The sequence below is a fragment of the Trachypithecus francoisi genome, unplaced genomic scaffold, assembly GCF_009764315.1.
Source record: "Trachypithecus francoisi isolate TF-2019V2 unplaced genomic scaffold, Tfra_2.0 Lachesis_group18, whole genome shotgun sequence".
NCBI lineage: Eukaryota > Metazoa > Chordata > Mammalia > Primates > Cercopithecidae > Trachypithecus > Trachypithecus francoisi.
In genome coordinates, this window is record NW_022681463.1 from 43,128,268 (window position 1) to 43,154,751 (window position 26,484).

General features: G+C 36.6%; 1 protein-coding gene across 3 annotated transcripts in view; it reads right to left on the bottom strand.

Moving 5' to 3' along the window:
- PIBF1 (progesterone immunomodulatory binding factor 1) overlaps positions 1 to 26,484 on the bottom strand; it is a 240,944-nt gene that overhangs the window by 179,853 nt on the left and 34,607 nt on the right. For all 3 annotated transcript variants that reach the window (XR_004429040.1, XM_033177571.1, XM_033177572.1), the window contains exons 6-9: positions 18,546 to 18,679; positions 12,618 to 12,726; positions 11,804 to 11,985; positions 4,320 to 4,445 (exon numbers count right to left, since the gene is read on the bottom strand). Coding sequence is in view for 2 of the 3 variants with exons in the window: in XM_033177571.1 (XP_033033462.1) it covers positions 4,320 to 4,445; positions 11,804 to 11,985; positions 12,618 to 12,726; positions 18,546 to 18,679 (551 nt within the window). In the remaining variant the exon portion in view is untranslated. The remainder of the gene's footprint in view (positions 1 to 4,319; positions 4,446 to 11,803; positions 11,986 to 12,617; positions 12,727 to 18,545; positions 18,680 to 26,484) is intronic.

The following is a 26,484-nucleotide window of genomic DNA, read 5'->3' on the forward strand; positions in this document are numbered from 1 at the left end:
ACAATGGGATAAACTTTAAATATTTTTTTTAAAGAACAGCAAAAACCTAAAAAAATTAGGAAATTTTCAAGAAGATTACATACCAAAGTTTATATGGCTATGTGGATTGCTTAGGAATAACCACAGAAAGTTCCCATACATTTTAAAATTATTGTATCAGTCAACAAAAGCCTATTAAATCCACAACAGAATTGAACCACAGAACCAACAGTACTTATTTGTAAAATAGAAATAATACTATCTATATCACAGGCCTCTCTAATCCCCAGATCTTTCTCTTGAGGTTTAGATTATTCTACAGTCAACTCTTTTATTTGTATATCCCACAGACACTTCAAGTGAAACAACTAAATTGATCATGTTTTCCTATTAAAGCTTTGTATTTTCTAATGTTTTAAAAACTGTATCACTATCTATGCAGCTGTTTAATTCAGAAACCTCGCTGACATCCTTAATGAGTTCTCATCTTACCAATCCAATCTAGTCACTGAGTCCTGTTGGCTCTATCTCATAGATATTTTTCCAACCTGGCCCATTTCTCTCATCTTTACTGCTACTAATCCAGTTTCATTATCACCTTTCATCTGGATAATGGAAATAACCTCTAAAAGTAGAGCCTCTCTAACAGGCTTATGCCATTCCAATCTATTCTCTACATTACAGTGATCTCTGGATATAAAATCAGATCATTTCATGCCTCTTCTTAAAATCTTTTAATTGTTCCCCATAGGTCTTACATAATGGTCCAAATGCATTCTCTGGGCCCATTTGCTGCTTCTCTTTCATCTCTTTTAACTCCCTGCCTCTCAGTCTATCCTTCAGCCATACCAAATTAATTTGTTTAAAAAGCTTAATTTTATCCTACTTTCAGGCTTTTATATATGCTATATATTGATTCTCCCAATTCCCTTTCCTTCCTTAGTTCATAGTGTTAAAGCAAACTAAATATGGCCTTAAGAAAGATTCTGTACTTCTGTATTTGAGTCTTTATTGATGAACTGCAATCTAACTTAATAGGCAGACAAGATAGAAAACCTAACTTGAGGGTATGTTCCTGGAACAACAGCTGAATCTTGGCCAACCCCAGCAGCCATACTTCAACCATTCATACACTGCTGAGTGTTCAAATAAGTTAAACACCAACCTATAACCAATCCAGCTGTTTCTGTATCTCACTTCTGATTTCTGTACGTCACTTTACTTTTTTTGTCTACAAATTTGTTGTGACCACGAGGCACCCCTGGAGTCTCTCTGAATCTGCTGTGATTCTGGAGGCTGCCTGATCTGCAAATCATTCATTGCTCAATTAAACTTTAAATTTAATGTGTCTGAAGTTTTACTTTTAATAGCAGTTTCAGTCAAAAGGGGCAGTTCTTCATTTATGAAGTCTTCCCCAATTCCTTCCAATACTAGGTTAGATACACAGATGGTCTCATCTTTTATCCTATCACTTTGTCCACCATCATCATACTTAGAATAATTGTTTCTCTATTTGTCTTTACCCTCCATCAGACTACCAGCTTTGTGAAGACAAAGGTCACCACTATCTATGATGTCTAGCATTTAGCTGGCATATGGTAGGTTTCAATAAATATTTGCAAAATACATTAATTTGTTGCTCTGGAAATTATATCAGGGTGCAAATGTAAAACTTTCCAACATAAAGCTTAGCATATAATAGGTATATACCTCTTCTTTTAGTCTGCATTTTGAACTCTAAGAGCAAGTAAATCACAAGGTATAGGATCCTCCTTTCTAATGTAGGGCTGGGACGAAGTAAAATTTTGCCAAAGATAAAGAATGTCTTTGGAATTCTCTCTCCAATCTCTTAATAACTCTACTGCCCTAAGCATGTACATTCATAAAACTGTCATACTTTTGTTATGAACATGAAGGGACAACTAAGTGCAAAAGCAAGTGAATCTTAAAATCATAAGGTTACGTGAAGAAGCCACAAAAAATATATATGTATACAGCATAATCCCATTTATATGATAAGATACTAATATAACATGAAAAACTAAACTATATTGTGCAGAGATGTTTATTTACTGGAAACACAGATAATAAAAGTATAAGGAGAAGCAAGGAAGTTATTAGCATGACAGAATAGCAGTTATGGAAGAAAGGAGTTAAGCAGAAAGAGTCTCAAGGACATTTCTGTAGTGCTGCATTATTCTACTTCTTTATAATTATTTAATGAACATTAGGAAATTTTCTCTGAACATCTATTATTTTATACACACACATACAAACATGTATGGTCAAAAAACAACAATCATAACATAATAACTAAAGTAAAAAATAATGCTATTTAAAGAGTGGTCCAATATTTCTTTGAGCTACTTGGAACAATTATTTTCTCAGGATTCAACATATGAAGGCTAGCTTAGGACTTCAAAAGCCTTATTCACAGAAAAGACTATAGTGCTCCTACTAGTAATTGGATATTCAAATATTAAAATATAAACAGTGTAAACAAATGCAGAAGTGTTATTTTTTCCAAGATAAAAAATGTTATTTTAAAAATTAATATGTCAAAACATTTTTTAAGAACATGTATACTTTCTCCTGGTATGCGTACTTATTTGCTGGTGCCCAAAGCATATTTTTAGTTTGTCTACTGCTAAGATAGTACTGAATGATCACTTAGAATTTTCATATTTTGAAATTCTTTGCTATTGTCATTGAAAATATAATCCTAGATTATAAATGACATAATTATTTTAAAGCTCAAATAAGAGAAGAACAAGAAAAAACAGAAGAGTATAATCACAAAGTATTTGTTGAATGCACAAATGAATGATTTCTTTTGCATTCAGTGAAGTTCACGTTAATTTCCTTTGGCATATACTTCTAATGCAGACATTCAAAAAAGATCAAACAGGTAGAAAAGATCTATGCAAGCCAAATTTATGAGGAAAATAATCTCATCTGATTTTCAGGAAAGTCATTTTTATGACTTTCTACTAAGTCATATTTAGCAAAAATCCTAAAAAAGTTCTGTCATAAACTGTATATCTACTCTCTCTTATCATCACAAACATTTTTACCCAAGAACAAAGAAACCCAAGAACAAAATCATATCCCTCAGAGGCAATAGCATAAACATCTCTACCAACCTGCTACATTAAATAACAATTTAACAGTAATTTAAAAAATATCTTTGCTAATTTACTACCAAAGGATGATTCTACATATATAGTTTTTATAGTAGTGGCCAACTTACAAATACTATAATACAGCAGCTTTTTTCTCTGGAATTGAGGGGTGGACGTACCAAATTTTCTGCTACTATATTCCTAGTAGAAATGACATGTTACAATGCTATTACAGATTAAGTCTGATTTAAAGCCTTGCCGACAACAATCAAAATATCATATAAGCAAATCAGTGCTGATAAACTAGTATCACAAGTAAATTTCAAAATAATTTTCTTATTAAAATATAAACTTTCAAAAACCACTCTATAACAATGGCATAAAAATATCTGCCACTGAAATAAATAGTATTTATTTTTCCCGAATTCTACCAATCACTAACTAGGTGAGCCTAATATTTACTATCTAAAAGTAACTGCATGAATAAAAATGATATTACTTCAGGATTACCTAATATGACATCTTTCACAGCCAGCAGCTAAATGAGGCATGTGTATATTTCAAATTACTATTCTAGTTTTAAAAAGTTTCCAGGAGAAATTGTTGGTATAATACAGGAAGAACTGGTATCTCAGTACTCTTTACTTTTCATCTGTTTTCAATCTGAACTGAAGCAAATGCAAAAAGGGAAGTCACTAGTGTTAAAAAAAAGACATAACAGGAGGCCGGGCACGGTGGCTCATGCCTGTAATGCCAGCACTTTGGGAGGCCGAGGCAGGTGGATCACGAGGCCAGGAGATCGAGACCATCCTGACTAACACAGTGAAACCCCATCTCTACTAAAAACACAAAAAATAGCCGTGTGTGCTGGCAGGTGCCTGTAGTCCCAGCTACTCAGGAGACTGAGGCAGGAGAATGGCGTGAACCCGGGAGGCGGAGCTTGCAGTGAGCCGAGATCACACCACTGCACTCCAGTGCAGTGAGACTCCATCTTAAAAAAAAAAAAAAGAATAACAGAGCAAAAAGGTTACTCTAGTAAATCTTGTTCTAAGACTTTAGAACTTTCACGTTCTCATTATATTTAGATTTCTATTTATGACAAGTTTTCTTTAATGTATTCAAAAAGACATTATATAACAGAAGTAGCATTTAATTTCAATAAAGCTTCTATAACCTCACAAGATAAATAAGATACCACACAAGCATTTTGTTTTTTACCTGTTTTCTCGTTCATACATTTCCCTAGAGGCATTTCGAAGTTGATCAATTTCTTGGTTGGTTTTCAATCTGATTTGTTCTAGTTCATCATATAGTTTATTTTCATATTCTGTTTTATAATGGTCTCTGAAGGAGACAAAAAGAACAACCATAAATTTTCTTTTGAAACAAATAGGCTTTTGTACTCTATATAAGATTTTAATACCTTTCATCGAGTATGCTCTATAAACTATGTTACCTGAAAAACTTAAGTATAAAATTTTGTAATTCCTAAAAATACTGTTCCTAACAGTATGATCTAAGATTTCAACCTGTTAAACATTATTTTCCAAAAGACTTAATTACTATATAAAAACTTAGTAATTCATGTGGGATAACTATTCATCTTCCAAAACACTTTTCTAGTAGTTTTAATGCATATGGTTGAAGCTTATTTTAAAATTGAGAATGTCCTTCATTTAAAAATAATAATCTGGTAGGATGATGTTGAAAGATGAATAATATTAACAAAAATATAAAAATGAAATGACTCCGAGTCTATGAAACCTTTGCTTCCAAGCATGACAACCACAGCCACACCATGATCTTTTAGCCAAGTCAAAGTATTATATAGGGTATGAAAAACTACTACAGGTAGGAAAAAATTATGAATGTGTGAACTCTTTAAAAGTAAAATTTACCTTTACCTTTAAGGTAAAATTTGTTGTGTTTTAGTATTTTTTCTTTTTTTCTTAAAGAGATAATGCCTTGCTCTGTAACTCAGGATGAAGTATAGTGGCACATTAATCATGTAACCCCGATCTCCTGGGCTCAAGCCACCTTCCCGCCCCAGCCTCCTGAGTAAGCAGGACTATAAGTGCTTGACATTGTGCCTTGCTAATTTAAAAACTTTTTTTATAGAGACAGGATTTTCTATGTTGCCCAGGCTAGTCTCAAACTTCTGGCCTCGAGCAATCCTCCTGCCTTGGCCTCACAAAGTGCTGGGATTACAGGTGTGAGCCACTGCACCCAGCATATTTGTTTTTGGTATGTTGATAAGAATAATTCAAGGGTTATAAAAGTTATTAGTATTAAGGTACTTTAGTAACTTCTATACATCTAGTAGAAGAAAGAAGGCAGGACCAAAACATAGGGGGTCTCATTGAAGGGCATATAAGTTAAAACAGAATGTGATACTACCTCCTCATAATTCTTTTACATTTCACACAGGAAATCATTAGCACACTGAGATTTTCTTCCAAAATATACTTCTATAGAGATACTTTCATACTTTCCTTTAAAACATACGTCTATAGAGATACTAGTCATAGGAATTTTAAAAATTATGTCACAAATAGAAAAACAGTCATAGCAAATATCTATCTATCTAAAAGAAATAGGCTTTTGGTATTGCTGAAAAAAACCAGTGTCTTTTAAAAAACCAACTAGAAAGGAATATCATATAAGAAAATAAGATAGATAAAACCGCCATCTCCCTGGGACAGAGCACCTGGGGAAAGGGGTGCCTGTGGGCGCAGCTTCAGCAGACTTAAATGTCCCTGCCCAAGAGTTTCTGAAGAGAGCAGTGGATGTCCCGGCACAGCGTTCAAGCTTGCTAAGGGTCAGACGGCCTCCTCAAGTGGGTCCCTGACCCCCATGTATCCCAACTGGGAGACACCTCCCAGTAGGGGCCAGCAGACACCTCATACAGGAGAGCTCTGGCTGGCATCTGGCAGGTGCCCCGCTGGGAAGAAGCTTCCAGAGGAAAGATCAGGCAACAATCTTTGCTGTTCTGTAGCCTCTGCTGGTGATACCCAGGCAAACAGGGTTGGCAGTGGACCTTCAGCAAACTCCAGCAGGCCAGCAGCAAAGGGGCCTGTCAGAAGGAAAATTAACAAACAGAAAGGGATAGCACATCCACTCAAAGACACTCAAAGACCCATCTGAAGGTTACCAACATCTAAGACCAATGGTAGATAAATCCACAAAGATGGGGAGACACCAGTGCAAAAAGGCCGAAAGTTCAAAAAACCAGAATGCCTCTTTTTCCTCCAAAGGATAACAACTCATCGCTAACAGGGGAACAAAACTGGACAGTGAATGAGTTTCATGAATTGACAGAAGTAGGCTTCAGAAGGTGGGTAATAACAAACTCCTCCGAGCTAAAGGAGCATGTTCCAACCCAATGCAAGGAAGCTAAGGACCTTGAAAAAAAGGATAGACAAATTGCTAACTAGAATAACCGGTATAGAGAAGAACATAAATAACCTGATGGAGCTGAAAAACACAGCATGAGAACTTCATGAAGCATACACAAGTTTCAATAGCCAAATCGATCAAGCGGAAGAAAGGATATCAGTGACTGAAGATCAACTTAGTGAAATAAGAAGAGAAGACAAAATTAGAGACAAAAGAATAAAAAGGAATGAACAAAGCCTCCAAGAAATATGGGACTACGTGAAAAGACCAAATCTACGTTTGATTGGTGTACCTGAAAGTGATGGGGAGAATGGAACCAAGTTGGAAAACACTTCAGGATATTATCCAAGGGAACTTCCCCAACCTAGCAAGACAGGCCAACACTCAAATCTAGGAAATACAGAGAACATCGCAAAGATATTCCTTGAGAAGACCAACCCCAAGATACACAAAGATACTGCTTGAGAAGAGCAACCCCAACACACATAATCGTCAGATTCACCAAGGCTGAAATGAAGGAAAAAATGTTAAGAGCAGCCAGAGAGAAAGGTCGGGTTACCCACAAAGGGAAGGAAGCCCATCAGACTAACAGTGGATCTCTCTGCAGAAACCCTACAAGCCAGAAGAGAGTGGGGGCCAATATTCAACATTTTTAAAGAAAAGAATTTTCAGCCCAGAATTTCATATCCAGCCAAACTAGGCTTTGTAAGGGAAGGAGAAATAAAATCCTTTACAGACAAGCAAATCCTGAGAGATTCTGTCACCACCAGGCCTGCCTTACAAGAGCTCCTGGAGGAAGCACTAAACATGGAAAGGAACAACTGGTACTAGCCACTGCAAAAACATAACCAAATTGTAAAGACCATCAACACTATGAAGAAACTGCATCAACTAACGGGCAATACAACCAGCTAGCATCATGACAGGATCAAATTCACACATAGCAATATTAACCTTAAATGTAAACAGGCTAAATGCCCCAATTAAAAGACACAGACTGGCAAATTGGATAAAGCGTCAAGACCTATGAGTGTGCTGTATTCAGGAGACACATCTCATGTGCAAAGACACATAAAGGCTCAAAATAAAGGGATGGAGGAATATTTACCAAGCAAATGGAAAGCAGAAAAAAAAAAAAAAAGCAGGAATCGCAATTCTAATCTCTGATAAAACAGACTCTAAACCAACAAAGATCAAAAGAGACAAAGAAGGGCATTACATAATAGTAAAGAGATCAATGCAGCTAGAAGAGCTAACTATCCTAAATACATATGCACCCAATATAGGAGCACCCAGATTCATAAAGGAAGTTCTTAGAGACCTACAAACAGACCTAGACTCCCACGCAACAATGGTGGGAGACTTTAACACCCCACTATCAATATTAGACTGATCAATGAGACAGAAAATTAACAAGGATATTCAGGACTTGAACTCAGATCCGGACCAAGCAGACCTGAGAGACATCTACAGAACTCTCTACCCCAAATCAACAGAATATACATTCTTCTCAGTAGCACATCATACTTACTCTACAATTGACCACATAATTGGAAGTAAAACACTCCTCAGCAATGCAAGAGAATAGAAATCATAACAAACTGTCTCTCAGACCACAGTGCAATCAAACTAGAACTCAGGATTAATAAACTCACTCAAAAGCGCACAACTACATGGAAACTGAACAACCTGCTCCTGAATGACTACTGGGTAAACAACAAAATGAAGGCAACAATAAAGATGTTCTTTAAAACCAATGAGAATGAAGACACAATGTACCAGAATCTCTGGGCCACATGTAAAGCAGTGTGTAGAGGGAAATTTATAGCACTAAATGCCCACAAGAGAAGGCAGGAAAGATCTAAAATTGACACCCTAATATCAAAATTAAAAGGACTAGAGAAGCACGAGCAAACAAATTCAAAATCTAGCAGAAGACAAGAAATAACTAAGATCAGAGCAGAACTGAAGGAGATAGAGACATGAAAAACCCTTCAAAAAATCAATGAATCCAGGAGCTGTTTTTTTTGTAAAGACCAACAAAATAGATAGACTGCTAGCTAGACTAATAAAAAAGAAAGGAGAGAAGAACCAAACAGACACAATAAAAAATGAAAAAGGGGAGATCACCACTGATACCACAGAAATAAAAACTACCATCAGAGAATACTATAAACACCACTATGCAAATAAACTAGAAAATCTAAAAGAAATGGATAAATTCCTGGACACATACACCCTCCCAAGTCTAAACCAGGAAGAAGTCGAATCCCTGAATAAACCAGTAACAAGTTCTGAAACTGAGGCAGTAATAGCCTACCAACCGAAAAAAAAAAAAAAAAAAAATCCAGGATGAGACGGATTCCCAGCCGAATTCTACCAGAGGTACAAGGAGGAGCTGGTACCATTCCTTCTGAAACTATTCCAAACAACAGAAAAAGAGGGAATCCTCCCCAACTCATTTTATGAGGCCAGCATCATCCTGATACCAAAACCTGGCAGAGACACAACAAAAAAACAAAATTTCAGGCCAATATCCCTGATGAACATCGATGCAAAAATCCTCAATAAAATACTGGCAAACTGAATCCAGCAGCACATCAAAAAGCTTATCCACCACGATCAAGTTGACTTCATACCTGGGATGCAAGGCTGGTTCAACATACACAAATCAATAAACGTAATCCAGCATATAAACAGAACCAATCACAAAAACCATGATTATCTCAATAGATGCAGTAAAGGCCTTTGACAAAATTCACCACCCCTTCATGCTAAAAACTCTCAATAAACTGGGTATCGATGGAATGTATCTCAAAATAATAAGAGCTATTTATGACAAACCCACAGCCAATATCGTATCGAATGGGCAAAAACTGGAAGCATTCCCTTTGAAAACTGGCACGAGACAAGGATGCCCTCTCTCGCCCCTCCTATTTAACACAGTATTGGAAGTTCTGGCCAGGGCAATCAGGAAAGAGAAAGAAATAAAGGTATTCAGCTAGGAAGAGAGAAAGTCAGATTGTCTCTGTTTGCAGATGACATGATTGTATATTTGGAAAAATCCATTGTCTCAGTCTAAAATCTCCTTACGCTGATAAGCAACTTCAACAAAGTCTCAGGATACAAAATTAATGTGCAAAAATCACAAGCATTCCTATGCACCAGTAACAGACAGCGAGCTAAATCATGAGTTAATTCCCATTCACAACTGCTACTAAGAGAATAAAATACCTAGGAATACAACTTACAAGGGATGTGGAGGACCTCTTCAAGTAGAACTACAAACCACTGCCCAAAGAAATACGAGAGGACATAAACAAATGGAAAAACATTCCATGCTCACGGATGGGAAGAATCAATATTGTGAAAATGGCCAAAATGCCCAAATTTATACATTCAATGCTATCCCCATCAAGCTACCAATGACTTTCTCCACAGAATTGGAAAAAACTACTTTAAAGTTCATATGGAACCAAAAAAGAGCCCACATAGCCAAGACAATTCTGGGCAAGAAGAACAAAGCTGGAGGCATCACGTTACCTGACTTCAAACTACACTACAAGGCTACAGTAACAAAAACAGCATGGTACTGGTACCAAAACAGATATATAGACCAATGGAACAGAACAAAGGCCTCAAAAATAACACCACACATCTATAATCATCTGATCTTTGACAAATCTGACACAAACAAGCAATGGGGAAAAGATTCCCTATTTAATAAATGTTGGGAAAACTGGCTAGCCATATGCAGAAAACTGAAACTGAACCCCTTCCTTACACCTTAAACAAATATCAACTCAAGATGAATCAAAGACTTAAACATAAGACTTAGGATTATAAAAATCCTACAAGAAAACCTGGGCAATACCATTCAGGATGTAGGCATGGGCGAAGACTTCATGTCTAAAACACCAAAAGCAATGGCCCCAAACGCCAAAACTGATAAATGGGGTCTAATTAAACTAAAGAGCTTCCGCACAGCAAAAGAAACTATCATCAGAGTGAACAGGCAAACTCCAGAACAGGAGAAAATTCTTGCAATCTATCCATCTGACAAAGGGCTAATATCCTGAATCTAAAAAGAACTTAAATAAATTTACAAGAAAAAAACAATCCCATCAAAAAGTGGGCAAAGCATATAGACATTTCTCAAAAGAAAACATTTATGTAGCCAATAGACATATGAACAAAGGCTCATCATCACTGATCATTAAAGAAATGCAAATCAAAACCACAATGAGATACCATTTCACGCAGTTAGAATGGCAATCATTAAAAAGTCGGGAAACAGAGATGCTGGAGAGCATGTGGAGAAACAGGAATGCTTTTACAGTGTTGGTGGGAGTGTAAATTAGTTCAACCATTGTGGAAGACAGTGTGGCAATTCCTCAAGGATCTAGAACTAGAACTATCATTTGACCCAGCGATCCCATTACTGGGTATATATCCAAAGGATTATAAATCATTCTACTATAAAGACACATGCACACGTATGTTTATTGCAGCACTGTTCACAATAGCAAAGACTTGGAACAGACGCAAATGTCCTTCAATAATAGACTGGATAAAGAAAATGAGGCACATATACACCATGGAATACTATACAGCCATAAAAAAGGATGAGTTCATGTCCTTTGTAGGGACATGGACGAAGCTGGAAAACATCATTCTCAGCAAACTATCACAAGAACAGAAAACCAACACTGTCTTGTTCTCACTCATAAATGGGAGTTGATCAATGAGAACACATGGACACAGGGAGGGGAACATCACACACCCTGTCGGGGAGTGGGGGGCTAGGGGAGGGATAACATTAAGAGAAATACCTAACGTAGGTGATGGGTGGATTGGTGCAGCAAACCACCATGGCACATGTATACCTATGTAACAAAAATGCACATTTTGCACGTGCACCCCAGAACGTAAAGTATAATAAAAAAAAAAAAAAGCAAACATATCTCACTTCATTTTTTAAATTCTTCTGCATTATTTGCAATCCAAATTATCCTAACAGATATATCAGCTCATTACTATATTCAAGAAATGTGCCTAAAACCAAATGACAAAGTTTTAAAATAAAGGCACATGGGAAAATTATACCACGTAAATATATGCAAACAGAAAGCAGAAATGTCAAAATCAAAAAATAACATAAAATAAAATAAAATAAAATCAGGTCTTATTTTAATATTGTCCTATAGACCTTAAAAAAAATCACTAATCTTCCCCAAAGCCAAGAGCTCCCTCAAAGAAAATGTGTTAACTGATATCTATTTATGTGGGAATAATGTAAATCTTGCCTGGATGCTATGTATTTTTCATACATCTCTTCTCTAGCCTTTTTGGTTTCTTCAAGTTGAGCCTGAAGTCTTTCAAGGCGATCCTCTTCATGAGCACAGCGAACACTAAGCTCCATGTTTTGGCGATTGAGATATTCTTTATCCTTTTGCAGTAAAGTAACAGTCTGCTGTAACGTGGCTACCTACATACATGTAGAAACAAAAAGTATCCAGAGTGATACCATCTTACTTTTCAATGTTGACTGTATTAATTTCTTTCCTTCCTGTTTTCATTCACATGAAAATATTCCTTTTAAAAAGGGCTAATTCTTGGCATGCAACTTTTTAAAATATAAAAATAGCTACTAAAAGTCTCTTTTTGGGGCTGGGCATGGTTGCTCATGCCTGTAATCCCAGCACTTTGGGAGGTCAAGGCAGGTAGATCATTTGAGGTCAGGAGTTCGAGACCAGCCTGGCCAACATGATGAAACCCTGTCTCTACTAAAAATGTAAAAATTAGCAGGGCATCGTGGCACAAGCCTGCAATCCCAGCTACTCAGGAGGCTGAGGTAGGAGAATCATTTGAACCCGGGAGGCAGAGGTTGCAGTGAGCCTCTTAAGATCACACCACTGCACTACAGCCTGGGCAACAGGGTAAGACTCCTGTCTCAAAAAAAAAAAAAAAAAGTAAAAGTTAAAAAATAAAAAAAGTCTCTTTTTGGGAGGAACTACTACATAACAAAAAAAAATTGCCTCTGCCGCAAATCTACTCCGGGCTATTTTTTTCACTAATACTATACAATTCAGTATAAGTTGACTCTATTCATAAGCTTACCTCTTTTGATAATTCACTTCGTTCTTTTGTTTGAATTATGTGAGAGGCTTCAAGTATTTCATGTTTTCTCCTAAGCTCAATTACTTCCTGCTCAAGTGCATCACGTTCACTATTAAAAAATTCCAACAGACATGTAAATTTTACATCCCCTTTTATAGTGAACACTTTAAAAGGGTTGACTATGCATGAGGAAGCTGAATAGAGACACTAGCAATGGGGCTTGAGTGTAATTCCATGAACTATAAAGTATCTACTTTTCAGATTTAGAAGGGACTCTGTTTCAGACCTTGTTCAAATACATAAAAATCAATTTATCACCTTTAAGGAATAAATACATAAACTACATAATAAAACTTACTAACGTACATTTGGTATTTTTTCATTAGTCATCTTTAATCTTATCTTGAGGTCAAAACTTTTAAAGAATGTATACATGGCTCTAGCCTTTCAGTTCAGTTAAGGTAAAAAAACACAACTTATCATTCAGATTGCATAGTAGATACCTAGGCAGGCATTATTGTGACTATTTCATTCACAAACTGTTTATGATTACCCAGATTTTAATTTCCATTTTAAGACAAGTTCCCCAAAAAAGTTATACCAAGAATTGGACTAAAACCTACAACAGACATTTTTAAAAATGAGCAGAGAAATCGATTTACTAACTCTTTTTTTTTTTTTTTTTTTTGAGATGGAGTCTCGCTCTGTCACCCAAGCTGGAGTGCAGTGGCCAGATCTCAGCTCACTGCAAGCTCCGCCTCCCGGGTTCACGCCATTCTCCTGCCTCAGCCTCCCGAGTAGCTGGGACTACAGGCGCCCGCCACCTCGCCCGGCTAGTTTTTTGTATTTTTCAGTAGAGACGGGGTTTCACCGTGTTAGCCAGGATGGTCTCGATCTCCTGACCCTGTGATCCGCCCGCCTCGGCCTCCCAAAGTGCTGGGATTACAGGCTTGAGCCACCGCGCCCGGCCGGATTTACTAACTCTTAACTACTTCCCTGCAGTCAGAAGTAGTGCCTTTGCACTTTATTTCACTGACCCACCTGGTATTTCCAAAGAGAGGGCTGTTAGGAATTGTTTTCCTTTGCATCAGCTTTTCAAAAACATTTAGAATGCCTTTTCTTCCTCTAGTTAACAAAATACTATGTTTATTGAAGAAAAGCTGAGCAAAGCACCAAATAACAATCACATACAAACACAGTAAGTAAAGATGACTATCAGTATTTCTATTCTGATACATATTACTACAAGTATTTCGTGCTTTTTTATTTTTAGAATGTTTAGATTATTTTTAATTTAAAAAATTAAAATTTCATTTTGTGCTTTTACATGCAATTTTTTAAAAAACATTTTTTATACTTTTTTTTTTTTTAAATGAGATGGGGGTCTCACTATTGTCACCCAGGCTGGACTTGAACTACTGCACTCAAGTGATCCTCCTGCCTCAGCCTGCCAGATAGCCAGGACTACAGGTGCATGCCACCATGTGCCTGACTAATTTAATTTTTTTGTTTTTGTTTTTGGAAAGACGGTCTTGCTGTCTTGCCGTGGCTAGTCTTAAAATCCTGGGCTCAAGTGACCCTCCTGCCTGCGCTTCTGAAAGCACTAGGATTATAGACATGACACGCTGTATCCAGCCTGGTTCTTTTTAATACTTTTACTCACCAATCATTAATATTGTTGTATTTGTTTTGTAATATTAACTAAATATTACTTTGTTATATTTCTTCAATTCCTCTCTCTTGTTAATATATGTGAATATATGCAGCTGTCTAATGGTATATGTAGAGAATGGGTTTCAGACCCACCCCCACAACCTGAATACGCAAATCTGTACATGCTGAAGTCCTGCAGTTGTTGCAGATCCCACCAGTCAGTCAGTCCTCTGTATATTCAGGTTTCACATCCCGTGAAAATTGTATTTTCAATTGGTGTTACACTGATAAAAACCTGAATATAAGTGGACCCCATGTTGGTCAAGGGTCATGTATCTACATGTGTATACATACCGACACACACATACTCATACATGTGCACTTGTTTCCTCAACTGAGACATTAGGTCCTTTTATCCTTAAATAAATCAGTGTGAATTTACTAAGGTTAAAGATAGTCTCTTATATAATCACAGTATAATTATCATACTCAGGAGACTTAGCCCTAAGACAATATTATTATCTAACATACAATCCATTTTCAAATTTTGTCAACTGTCTCCCAAAATGCCCTTTGTGAAATATTTTTTTCCCTGAGCCAAGGATCTATTACCATAATGGTAATCCAAGGATCTATTAACATAATATTGTAATCTATTACCATGCAGCTAGATGTCATCTGGTTTTAGTCTCCTTTAACCTTTAAGACTTCTTAGTTTTCCTGGTGTTATATGACTTTTTATAGAGCACAGGCTAACTGCATCATAGAATGTTCCTCGATTTTCACTTGTCTGAAGTTTCTTTATTATTAGATTCAGGTTAGGCACTTGGGCAGGAATACTACAGAAATGATTCTCAGATAGAGAAATGCATTCTCAGTGTATTATATGAAGATGTACTGAGGTATGTGATGTCAGTTTATCCCATTATTGGTGATAGTAACTTTGATCACTAGGTTAAGGTAGTATCTGCCAGAGTTTAACTATAAAGGTATCCTTTTGCCCTTTAAAATTAATAATTGTGAAGAGATGCTTTGTGTAAATATCCTATTCCCTAACATACTTTTACTTGATGGTTTTATATTCCAATGATGATTCTGAATCAATATTATTATGCGGCTACAAAATGGTCATTCTTACATGCATATACATTTATTGGTTGGCATTCAACCGTAAAGATCCTCTTTCCCAAAAAGGATATAAATATATTTATTACCACTGAACTGTACACTTAAAAAGTGGTAAAGATGATATATTAAAATAGCAAAGACTTAGAATCAACCCAAATGTCCATCAGTGACAGACTGGATTAAGAAAACGTGGCACATATACACCATGGAATACTATGCAGCCATAAAAAAGGATGACTTCGTGTCCTTTGTAGGGACATGGATGCAGCTGGAAACCATCATTCTTAGCAAACTATCGCAAGAACAGAAAACCAAACACCACATGTTCTCACTCATAGGTGGGAACAGAACAATGAGATCACTTGGCCTCGGGAAGGGGAACATCACATACCAGGGCCTATCATGGGGGGGGGGGGGGAGGGATTGCATTGGGAGTTATACCTGATGTAAATGACGAGTTGATGGGTGCTGACGAGTTGATGGGTGCAGCACACCAACATGGCACAAGTATACATATGTAACAAACCTGCACGTTATGCACATATACTCTAGAACTTAAAGTATAATAATAATAAAAAACAAAAAAAAACTTTTAAGATCCTCTTTCTGTATTTATTATTAGCCTGTACTTAAAAACTCTTATTCTATTCAATGGACTATAATTCATCATTGTCACTATTTATTGTGATATTCAAGTTTGCCATATTTAGCCAGTTGGCACCTCTTCAAACTGGCTGTTGCAGCGTTGAATTGGAATTAGAAGTATCAACGTGGGCTGGGTGCAGTGGCTCACACCTGTAATATCAGCACTTTGGGAGGCCAAGGTGGGCAGATCACCTAAGGTCAGGAGTTCAAGGCCAGTCTGGCCAACCATGGCCAACATGGTGAAACCATGTCTCTACTAACAAAAACAAACAAACAAACCAAAAATATATATATATATGTTAGCTGGGCATGGTGGTGCACACCTGTAGTCCCAGCTACTCGGGAGGCTGACGCAGGAGAATCACTTGAACCTGGGAGGCAGAGGTTGCAGTGAGCCAAGATCACGCCACTGCACTCCAGCCTGGGTGACAAAGTGAGACTCTGTCTCAAAAAAAAAAGAAGTATCAGTATGATCTCATCCATAGTGTGTTAAGCCTCCTCCTCATTCTCCCTCCACTGTCTCTGCCTACTCAAAGGGCCTAGAAATAATGACCAATGTAGCCATGACCACAGCATCCAAATCTTAATTTCTAAATAGCATTCCCCACTAAAAGAGATGAAGACTTCTTAGAGAAAAAGCTGAGGCAATGAAATTACAAAACGAACAAACAAAAACCAAAACTAGGAACATTATGTTATGCCAGAAAATAAGGAACTACTAGTAAAAAAAGTGATACATTCAGACCTAATTTAATGATTTTAACTGCTACATAAAACTATATTGCAGGATAAATCTCAATTTATTTTCCATTCTGCTTCTGAAAAGCCTTTGAATTTATTTTAATAATGACACAATTAACATCCACACACCTGTTTCTTTTGTACATTTGTGAGAATTTACCCGGGGCATAAAAGGCTTGTTTTTTCTTCCCCAGTTTATCTTATATTTCATGACCTGCCTATGTTTTTAAACTCATTCATTCTACTGAGTGAACTAAAAAGGGTCATAGTTTGAGTCCTTTCTTGTTTTACTATTAAATTTCTACCATAAAGATGCTTATCAAGCTTTTTGATCAAGGCTACATTTTTCCTTCCTAAGCTTTTATTATAGTAAATGAAAACATATGTAAAAATAGAGGTGATATAATGAACACCCACGCTCCCATCACCCTAATTCAGTAATTAACAACTCATGACTCATCTTGTTTCATTGAGCATCCATGGCCCTGGTGGATTATTCTGATGACTGAGCATTTTAGTTTTCCCTTTTTGTATTGTATCAGTCATTGATAGCGGCAGTGGGGACATCAAAATACCAACTGGTATGATCTTAGCATCACAATCTATTTAATTTTTATTCTTTTTTATTTTATATTTTTAAGAGATGGGGTTTCACTCTGCCACCATGCTGGAGTGCAGTGGCATGATCATAGCTCACTGCAGTCTTGAACTTCTGGGCTTAAGCAGTCCTCCCACCTCAACCTCCCAAGCAGCTGGGACTAAAGGCATGTGCCACCATGCCTCTACTTTATTTTTAAATGCTTCTTTTGAACTCCAGCTGTATTCTAGAGCCCACTGAGAAGAGCTCTCAAGGATTTAAAGCTCCAATAATTGTATTTTGGCATAATACCACATACATAAGAAATACCATGTGTCGATCATAATGGGAGTAGAAATGCCAATCTTCTATCCACAAATCTTTGCAAATTCACATATGTTATTATGTAATTTATAATTTAAATTATGCAATTTAAATAATTCATTCATTCATTTAACAAATATTCACTGAGTGACTACCACATTTTAAGAATTATTTCAGGTGGCGTGAACAATTAAGGTAACGTCATTCCATTTATATTACATACACAGTACATATATATTTAAAGGCTTTCATAAATATTTATTTGATCTTAGTTTATAGTACAGCTATCTGTATTAGCAACATCTCATAAAAGATGAAACTTAGGCTCAGAATGAAAAGAGATGTACCAGGGACACACAGCTAAGTAGTAGCTCATTAAATTACTGAACAAACAACAGAAAAGAATATTCCAATTAAACAAAGGTATTTGTTATAGCTACTTAGTAGCAAATATTAGGAAATATATTCTCAGAAAGTGTCTTTTTTTTTTTTCTGAGAGAGTATGTGTCTTCTGTCAGTAAGGAACAGCTGAAAAAACTTCAGGGAAAACTGTTAAGCATTTAAATTGATTCCATTACATAAAAACAATCATCAAACAACACTGAAAAAATATTTACACACGTGTGATTTTATTGGGTTTCTATCTTTGTTTACATTTTAAGACAGCAGTGACATCTAAATAAAACAAAAACAACCAATATAAAAATACAATATAAACCCAACAAACTGCTAAAACTGCATGCACTTGTGCAAAGAAGAAGGAAAAAGTAAAATTAACAATTGATTGTTGGTAAAAACTCAGGTGACTTTGATGCACGTTAAAATGGAGAACTACTACCACAGTCATTTTAACTACTTACCTCTTGACTTTATCATAGTTCTCTTGGCGGTAGTCACCTTGCTGAATTAACTGTTTTGTGTCTGCTAATTCTAAGGCCAAACGTTGACATCTAATTTGAACTTCAGAGTAGTTTTTTCTATCTTCCTCATATGTCTACAAATCAAAGGAATAATAACACATTTCAGACTAAACACTTAAAATAGTTGACCAAATTCTGTATTGAAGTCTTCTGTCGAGCTGTGATTGTCCTTGTAATTAAATAAAAAAAAAATTCGATTTTTAAATTTAGTAATTTTTCCCTACTCAAAGGCAAGTAATCTTAAGTTCACAGTGATCTGTAAACTCAGTTGCTTAAAACTTAAACTGTGTTTCAAATTAAAAAATACAACAACTATGTTTTAGTTACTAGGCTAAAACATAAAATGACTACAAATATTAAATGGCTTTTAAAAAACATTTACTGAGTTACTATCAGATGCTAAAGATACAGAAGTGAATAAAATACCCTTCTTGTTCTTGAGTTTACAATTTAGAGATGAAAAGTCATATGGGTATCAGTATCTACAATGAAAAATCACTACTGAAGAGATTAATCATGCAGTTCCAATTTTGGTATTCAGCAAAAAAGGAATCGTGTGACCCTTGAAACACGTCTTTACACTGTTCTTCCCTCTACTCTCCCCATGCCAGCAGCATGTAAGAAAGGCATTGCTGATATGGGAAGAGCAATGGAAGTAAAAACCTTAAAGCTGGTCACAAGATTCTTTACAATCTGGTGCTGCTTACTACAAGCCCCATTTCTCACCATTCCTAATATTCACACTTCACTTTCCAAACCTAATGGAGATCTGAAGTTCTCTGAACTCACTAATGCTTCATCTAACCTGTTCCCACTGCCTGAATACCTGCATATAATCTAAATGTTGTCTCCTTCAGAGCACTGATCTCACTGTATCATTACTATCATATTAGTTTTCTCTTTATCTTACCAAAATGTAAACATCTTAAGGGTGGGGATTTTGTCTTGCTCACTGCTGGACCTCCACCACTTTAAAAATTGCCAGGTATATAACAAGAATGAAATAAAGGACAATAAAGAAATGATTATATGGGAAGCTGGGAGGGGAAGGAGATGGGACTAAATTCCTACTTATTTTCCTTCTTTGAACTCATCAAATCTTGCAACCAATCATCAACTCCACCTTCAGAAGCTGGCATGTTAAATGCATCCTGTGTGAAGTCATTACTGCTTAAGTAGCTGACCAGCCAAATCAGGTCATATTCACTCCACACATACTGACTGGACCATTTCTGTGTGACTGGTTCTGGATGAGGCACTACAGATACAAAGATGAGTAAGACAATTCTGTCCTTTTTAAACTATTAAATATAACTTTGATATTTCAGTACCCAAATTTCTATCGAAGGGCTATTTAAGAGAAGCAATTACGGAAAAACTATATTCAGTGTATTTTGCTTTGGTATGGTATTATGTTCTTGTTCTACGATGAAGTTTTCCATGAGAATGGAATGTTACCACGGTACTTATTATGGAATTACAGCTGAGGATACGCTATCACCTCCTGAAGGATCATCACATACATCATTTCGGACCTAAGTCCTACAAGAATCTCTAGTTCTTCTGAAGAACGCGTTACCCTTCTAAACACCATTAATCAGGTCACTGTTTTGGAAGAGAGTGTAGTGTTATGGCTAGGAAGGCAAGCTCCAGAATTCAACTGTCTAAAATTGAATTCCTGCAGTAAGACTCTGCGCACGTTAGTTTACCTCTCTATTCTGGTCTCCTATCTCAGAGTTCTCGTGAGGCATATATCAAGTAATACATGTAAAGCACTTATAAAAATGCCTAACATAGTAAATGCTGATTAACTATAAATTAATATTGTTATAATGCTTCCTCTTTGCTTTGGCTTCCAAAGAGATCACAGCCAAATTAACAGTTCAACTTTAATAACTGTACAAACGCCATGACAGAATTTGGAGGAAAATAAATACAAGGATTATAAACATTAAAGGATGGGCAAAAAACAGATATCCCAAAAAACCCAAAGGAGTATTCGCAGAAACAATGGGTAAACCAGGGGTGTGTGTCAGGAAAAACAGTGGAAGACAGTGCTTTGAAGCAGTCAATAATATTGAGAAACACTACTGATTGGTACTAAGAAATACTACTGAGAACCAACAAAAAGCCTTTAGAGTATTCAGGGGTAGGGGCAGAAGGTAGAGTGCCAGGGACTAAAACAAATATATCTAAATACTCAGTATGTGCTTGTTTTTGGCTATTTTATATATATTGTCTGACTTAATACTTAAATTTATGATGGGATGTAAAAATTATCCCCAGTTTCACAGATGAAAAAAACTGAGGCTTGGAAAGTCTCAGAGCTCATAAGTAGTAGAGTGAGGACTCTAACCTAAGTCTATCAAATCCAAATCAGTAGGCAACTCTTTCTACAGTTTAACAGTAAAAGTGGAGAAAATCTAGTAGTTAGAGAAGAAAACAGGGTCAATGAAGGTTTTAAAAGATGAAACAAGCTTGACAACATTCAAATATTGATAAGAAACAACTAACAGCAAAAGATGAATTACTGTTGGAGAAAAGGGGGCATATTCAGGGGAATGAAGCATACTTCTGAAAAAGGCTTCAGGATATGGGATCCACAGCTTAGATGTGGAGATTAGTCTTAGATCAGAGGCCATATTCATCAAGGTAGGCTTTTTTCCAGCTGATACACAGTATTAACAACTTGAATAGCTCTTGATAGATAGCTCTTATCAATTTGCTACAGGCCACAGCCTACTCTTACCCTAAGGCTTCACATATTTATATTATCCACCTGGTTTCTAGAGGCATATGCTTTTCCCACCCCTTGAGGGCAAGACTCTTTCCATTATAAACAGTAAGAACAAACAAACCAGAATGAGTGCAGATGTGAGTAGATTTGGTGGAAGGACACTGTGGGAGTTCTCCTCTGAGGATTTCCACTTTCTCTGTGAAATGAAATGCCAAGTCATCTGCTGAATGTGACAAGAAACGTGGAAAACCGGAGATGTAAGAAGAGTGGCTGGTTGCCTTCGTAACCTCTGCGAAAAATGAGAGAACTAGAAATAACAGAATTATGACCAATTGTGTGGGTCCATTTGAGGCTGATAACAATAAACTGACAGTGCTTGTTACTGCTTGTGTGATTTTTGCCAGTAGTGCTCAGCTAGAAAAATAAAGAGTTGAGAGTTTTTCAGTCTGGTTTGATAAAAAGAAAGCTGGGAGAGGAATTAGAGGATACTGGCAAAAAAAAAAAAAAAGTTTAAGACTGATAACGTGGTGAGGGAAGAAAATAAATTTAGGAAAGGATTGATAAAGAAATAAATAATATGGATTGGAAATTCTGTTAAAGACAAGTTGAAAGCAGACAATGGGAAAACACAAAAATATAGGAAATACGATGTTTAGTGTATCAAAGTGAACTGATAACTTCAGAAGTAACTCAGTTCTGGGTGACAAGGACCCAAATGTGGGCTATAAGACTGAGTGTTAAAGTGGAGAAAAGGCAATCACTAGAGATGAGATCAATAAAATTCAAGGCCAAGGCTATAGATGAATTAATCACATAAGTAACCTAGGTAGCAGCTGAAGTGGAAAGGAAGACTAAATCTAGAGCAAGGCTTTCAGTAAACAAAGAAGAATGTCCCAGTGGTCTGCAAATGAGAAATACTGTAAGGTGGGGTATCCAGATGGCAAGTTCCCAAAGAAGCAGTGTTTTCTGTGAGTGCAACTGCAAAGATCTAAAAAGACAAAGATAATCTGACCCTGAAATATTCAGGATATTCAGAGAGCAGTTCCAGAGGAGAATATACAGAGTATATTATTAATATTATATATATAGCATATATATGGCATATATGTATATATTTATAAATCTTCTTTAAATATAAATACCACGTGCAAGTATAAACAGAAGCAAGTATAAGTGTAGTATAGAAATGCATATATTCGACCAGCACTTTATTTACAATTTTTCAATCGGAAAATTTCCCCTTAAATAAAATTATTACTTTTGTATTTTGAATTTTAACATCTCCTGCACTTATTGTGAGCAATTAAAATAGAGTAAGACATAGCACTGGAAACAGGAAAAATAGCATCTTCCCTCAAAATAAACCCCATGACTATGTAGAACCGTGGTTAAAGCTATAGAGAGTAGAAAAAACTATTTTGTATCCTCCTCTGCATCCTTCCATGGCTTGAGCTTAGCATCAACGTTTGTGGGAAGACTAAGCTCCAGCTCTAACCTAGAGTTTATCCTATTTTTTCACAACACCTGATTCTTACCTGTCAGAAAAATGTATCACATGTGCTGTGGGCAGCCATTACTTGTCTCCCACATCATAAGGAAAACTTTAAGGAAGTTTTCTATAATCCTAGTAACTAATACTCTGCCTATCACATAGAAGGTTTGCAATTAATGTCTGCGGAAGAAGAGGAACAAAAGAGGACATTAAATAGACTAAAACAAAAGAAGCAAAAAAAGTAAACTTTTTTTTTTTTTTTTGAGACGGAGTCTAGCTCTGCCACCCAGGCTGGAGTGCAGTGGCCAGATCTCAGCTCATTGCAAGCTCTGCCTCCCAGGTTTACGCCATTCTCCTGCCTCAGCCTCCGGAATAGCTGGGACTACAGGCGCCCGCCACCTCGCCCGGCTAGTTTTTTTTGTATTTTTTTAGTAGAGATGGGGTTTCACCATGTTAGCCAGGATGGTCTCGATCTCCTGACCTCGTGATCCGCCCGCCTCGGCCTCCCAAAGTGCTGGGATTACAGGCTTGAGCCACCGCGCCCGGCCAACTTTTCAAACATAAAGAAATGGACACATAAAATTTCCAGTCATCAGCCCTTTCTAACAGAAAATTTCTACATCATAGTAAATGGGCTAATAACAGTCAAGTCTCAATGTCTGTTCTCAATAAAAGGCAATTACTATGGATGTAATGAATTTCCAAACTTCATTTAAGTCTTTTGTCTCTCCCATGATGTAAACTGAGAAGAAAGCAGTAACCTATATCTCAAAATAAATCTTTAATAAATGAAGAACTCCTGCCTGTGTGGAGGACAACTACAGAAATTGGAAATAGGATATAGTGACATTTACCTTAAGGTTCAAATCTGAAGCAGTTCACACTGGACAACAGTTCAGTGAATGGTAAGAAATAGTTGGTTAGCTATTCTGGAAAACTGAGAATTCACTTGTCAGAATTCCCTCAAGTTTCACATTATCAATAATCTAATCCAAGCAATTAAATACTGAAAAGAACAAGAAACCTAATTAAGCTTTGATTGCTATAGGCTGTCCCTTGAAGTCACAATGAAGTCTGTTTTGCTGCCAGAGACAACTCTTGTCATTGTTAAGATCTTCAAGAAATTTTTCAAAAAAAATTTTGACTTCTAAAGACAGACAAAATCTGAAATGGTAAAGTCTGCTATGCGTTAAAATGAAAATCTTAATAATTTCTATTACATGCTAAAATTTCAACTATATCCATTTGAATAAATGTGAATTCAAATAAATATTTAAGGCCTTATTTTTTTGAGACGGAGTCTTGCTCTGTCACTCAGGCTGGAGTGCGGTGGCATGATCTCTCTTCACTGCAAGCTCCGCCTCCCGGGTTCATGCCATTCTCCTGCCTCAGCCTCCCGATTACTACAGGTGCCTGTCACCACGCCCAGCTAATGTTTTCTATTTTAGTAGAGACAGGGTTTCACCGTGTTAGCCAGGATGGTCTCGGTCTCCTGACCTCGTGATCCGCCCGCCTCGGCCTCCCAAAGTGTTAGGATTACAGGCGTGAGCCACTGCGCCTGGCCAAGGCTTTTTTTTTTAAAGAAAAAAAAAAATTCCGTATTTTTTTTTTTTTTTTTTTTTGAGACAGGGTCTCACTCTGTTGCCCAGGCTGGAGTGCACTGGCACAATCTCAGCTTACTGCAGCCTCAACCTCCCAAGCTCAGATGATCCTCCCACCTCAGCCTCCCGAGTAGCTGGGACTACAGGCATGCCACCATGCTCGGTTAGTTTTTTGTATTTTTAATAGAGAAAGGGTTTTGCCATGTTGTCCAGAGCAGTATGGACAGTTCAGTGAATGGTAAGAAATAGTTGGTTAGCTATTCTGGAAAACTGAGAATTCACTTGTCAGAATTCCCTCAAGTTTCACATTATCTGAACTCCTGGACTCAAGCAATCCGCCCGCCTCAGCCCTGAAAGTGCTGCGATTACAGCCTCCCAAAGTGGGATTATAGGCGTGAGCCACCACGCCCAACAAAACTCAAGAATGAAGAAAGGTAACTTTCATCACATGTGGTGGACCCTAGATTGGAATAACAAACATGGGTTCAGATTCTGTCTCTCCTACTTATTGCTCTAGCAAGTCAACTTTTCTGGACTTACCTGATGCTTCTGCAGTGTGTGTACACTGATTCACCGGCTCATTTATTTTTATAATAATGTGGTCATTATTGTACTACACACTCTATTACTAGTATTAAGACATCACCCCCTAGCTCATGGCTCTAGCAGACTCCACCACTGCAAAATGCTACACTGATGTACTGGGAGGCAACTTTTATAGCCAATATTTTATTCAGCAAACTACCATAACAAATTTGAAATACTGGCTTCTCAACAGGCATTGACCCAAATATGTTTGAACCAAACAAATTTAAGTCTCAATGTTAAAGAGACCAAGTTGCTAAATTATCTTAAAAGTATCACTTATTAACCCCCAAATTTATCAATGCAAGAAAAGTATGGGTTCCCATGCCTTTTGAGTAACTGAGATAAGCCTTAACAGTAGTAACAGTGTGATGGTGCCTGCCTGTAGTCCCAGCTACTCAAGCAGCTGATGTGAGAGAATGGCTTAAGCCCAGTAGTTCAAGGCTGCAGCGAGGCGTAATCATGGCACTGCACTCCAGCCTGAATGATAGACTGAGACCTTGTCTGGAAATAGAGATCAATAAAAATTAAAAAGTATTAACAAAGTTGATAGAAAGGATAAAGTCCTATACCACACTTCTTCCCTCCAACAACTCCTACAAATTATCAGAAAAAAAATGAGACTATAACTTAACTACATTTGATTAATATGTTAATCATAAAAATTGCTATTTTAATGAGCTTGTCTTACTTAAGGTATGATGCTTCCATGTTCCAAGATTTTAGTTTTCTTCATATGAATCAATTTATTTTCTTGCTAGAGATGAATGTGGGGGGAAATATTTCATTCATAAGGTAACAAACTCATATGAAGAAAGCGATACAATCTTAAGCGTTCAACACTAATTGCTGTTGCATCTGATATGTCCATATGTTCGTGAAGCTATTCCCCTTTAATTTGCTGATGCAATGGATTATGCTTTCTGTGCTGGAATATACTTTGTTTAATCATAAGTATTATTCTTTTGATACAATGGTAAAGTTCATTTGTTAACATTGTATTTCAAATTTTTACATTTGTAGTAGTAAGTAAAATTGGCCTAAATGTTTTATTTTGCTTTTGTAGACTCTTTCTAGGAACTTTCTTTTTCAATAGTTGGTAGAGTATAAGTAAGTGGAACTAGCTGTCTCTTTTTAAATCAACTGTGAACCCATTTGGAGTAATCTATCTGTGAACCTGTTGGTAATTTTATCAGTTGTACACTTTTACTCATTTTTGTAATACCTCTATGGTAACTGTTCTAATTCAAGTTCTCACTTCTGTCAATTTTAGTAATCTATATTTTGTTGGCATAATCACTTTCCTTTTTGTTTTCAAGCTTATTGCCACAGAATTGTATGTATTTTCCCTTACTTCATGTCAATTAATTCCAAACACTTTACTTCTACCTATCTTTTTCCAGCTTTCTCAAGATGAGTACTACATGTCTTTATTTTTCATCTGTTTTTAAATAATAAAGGCAT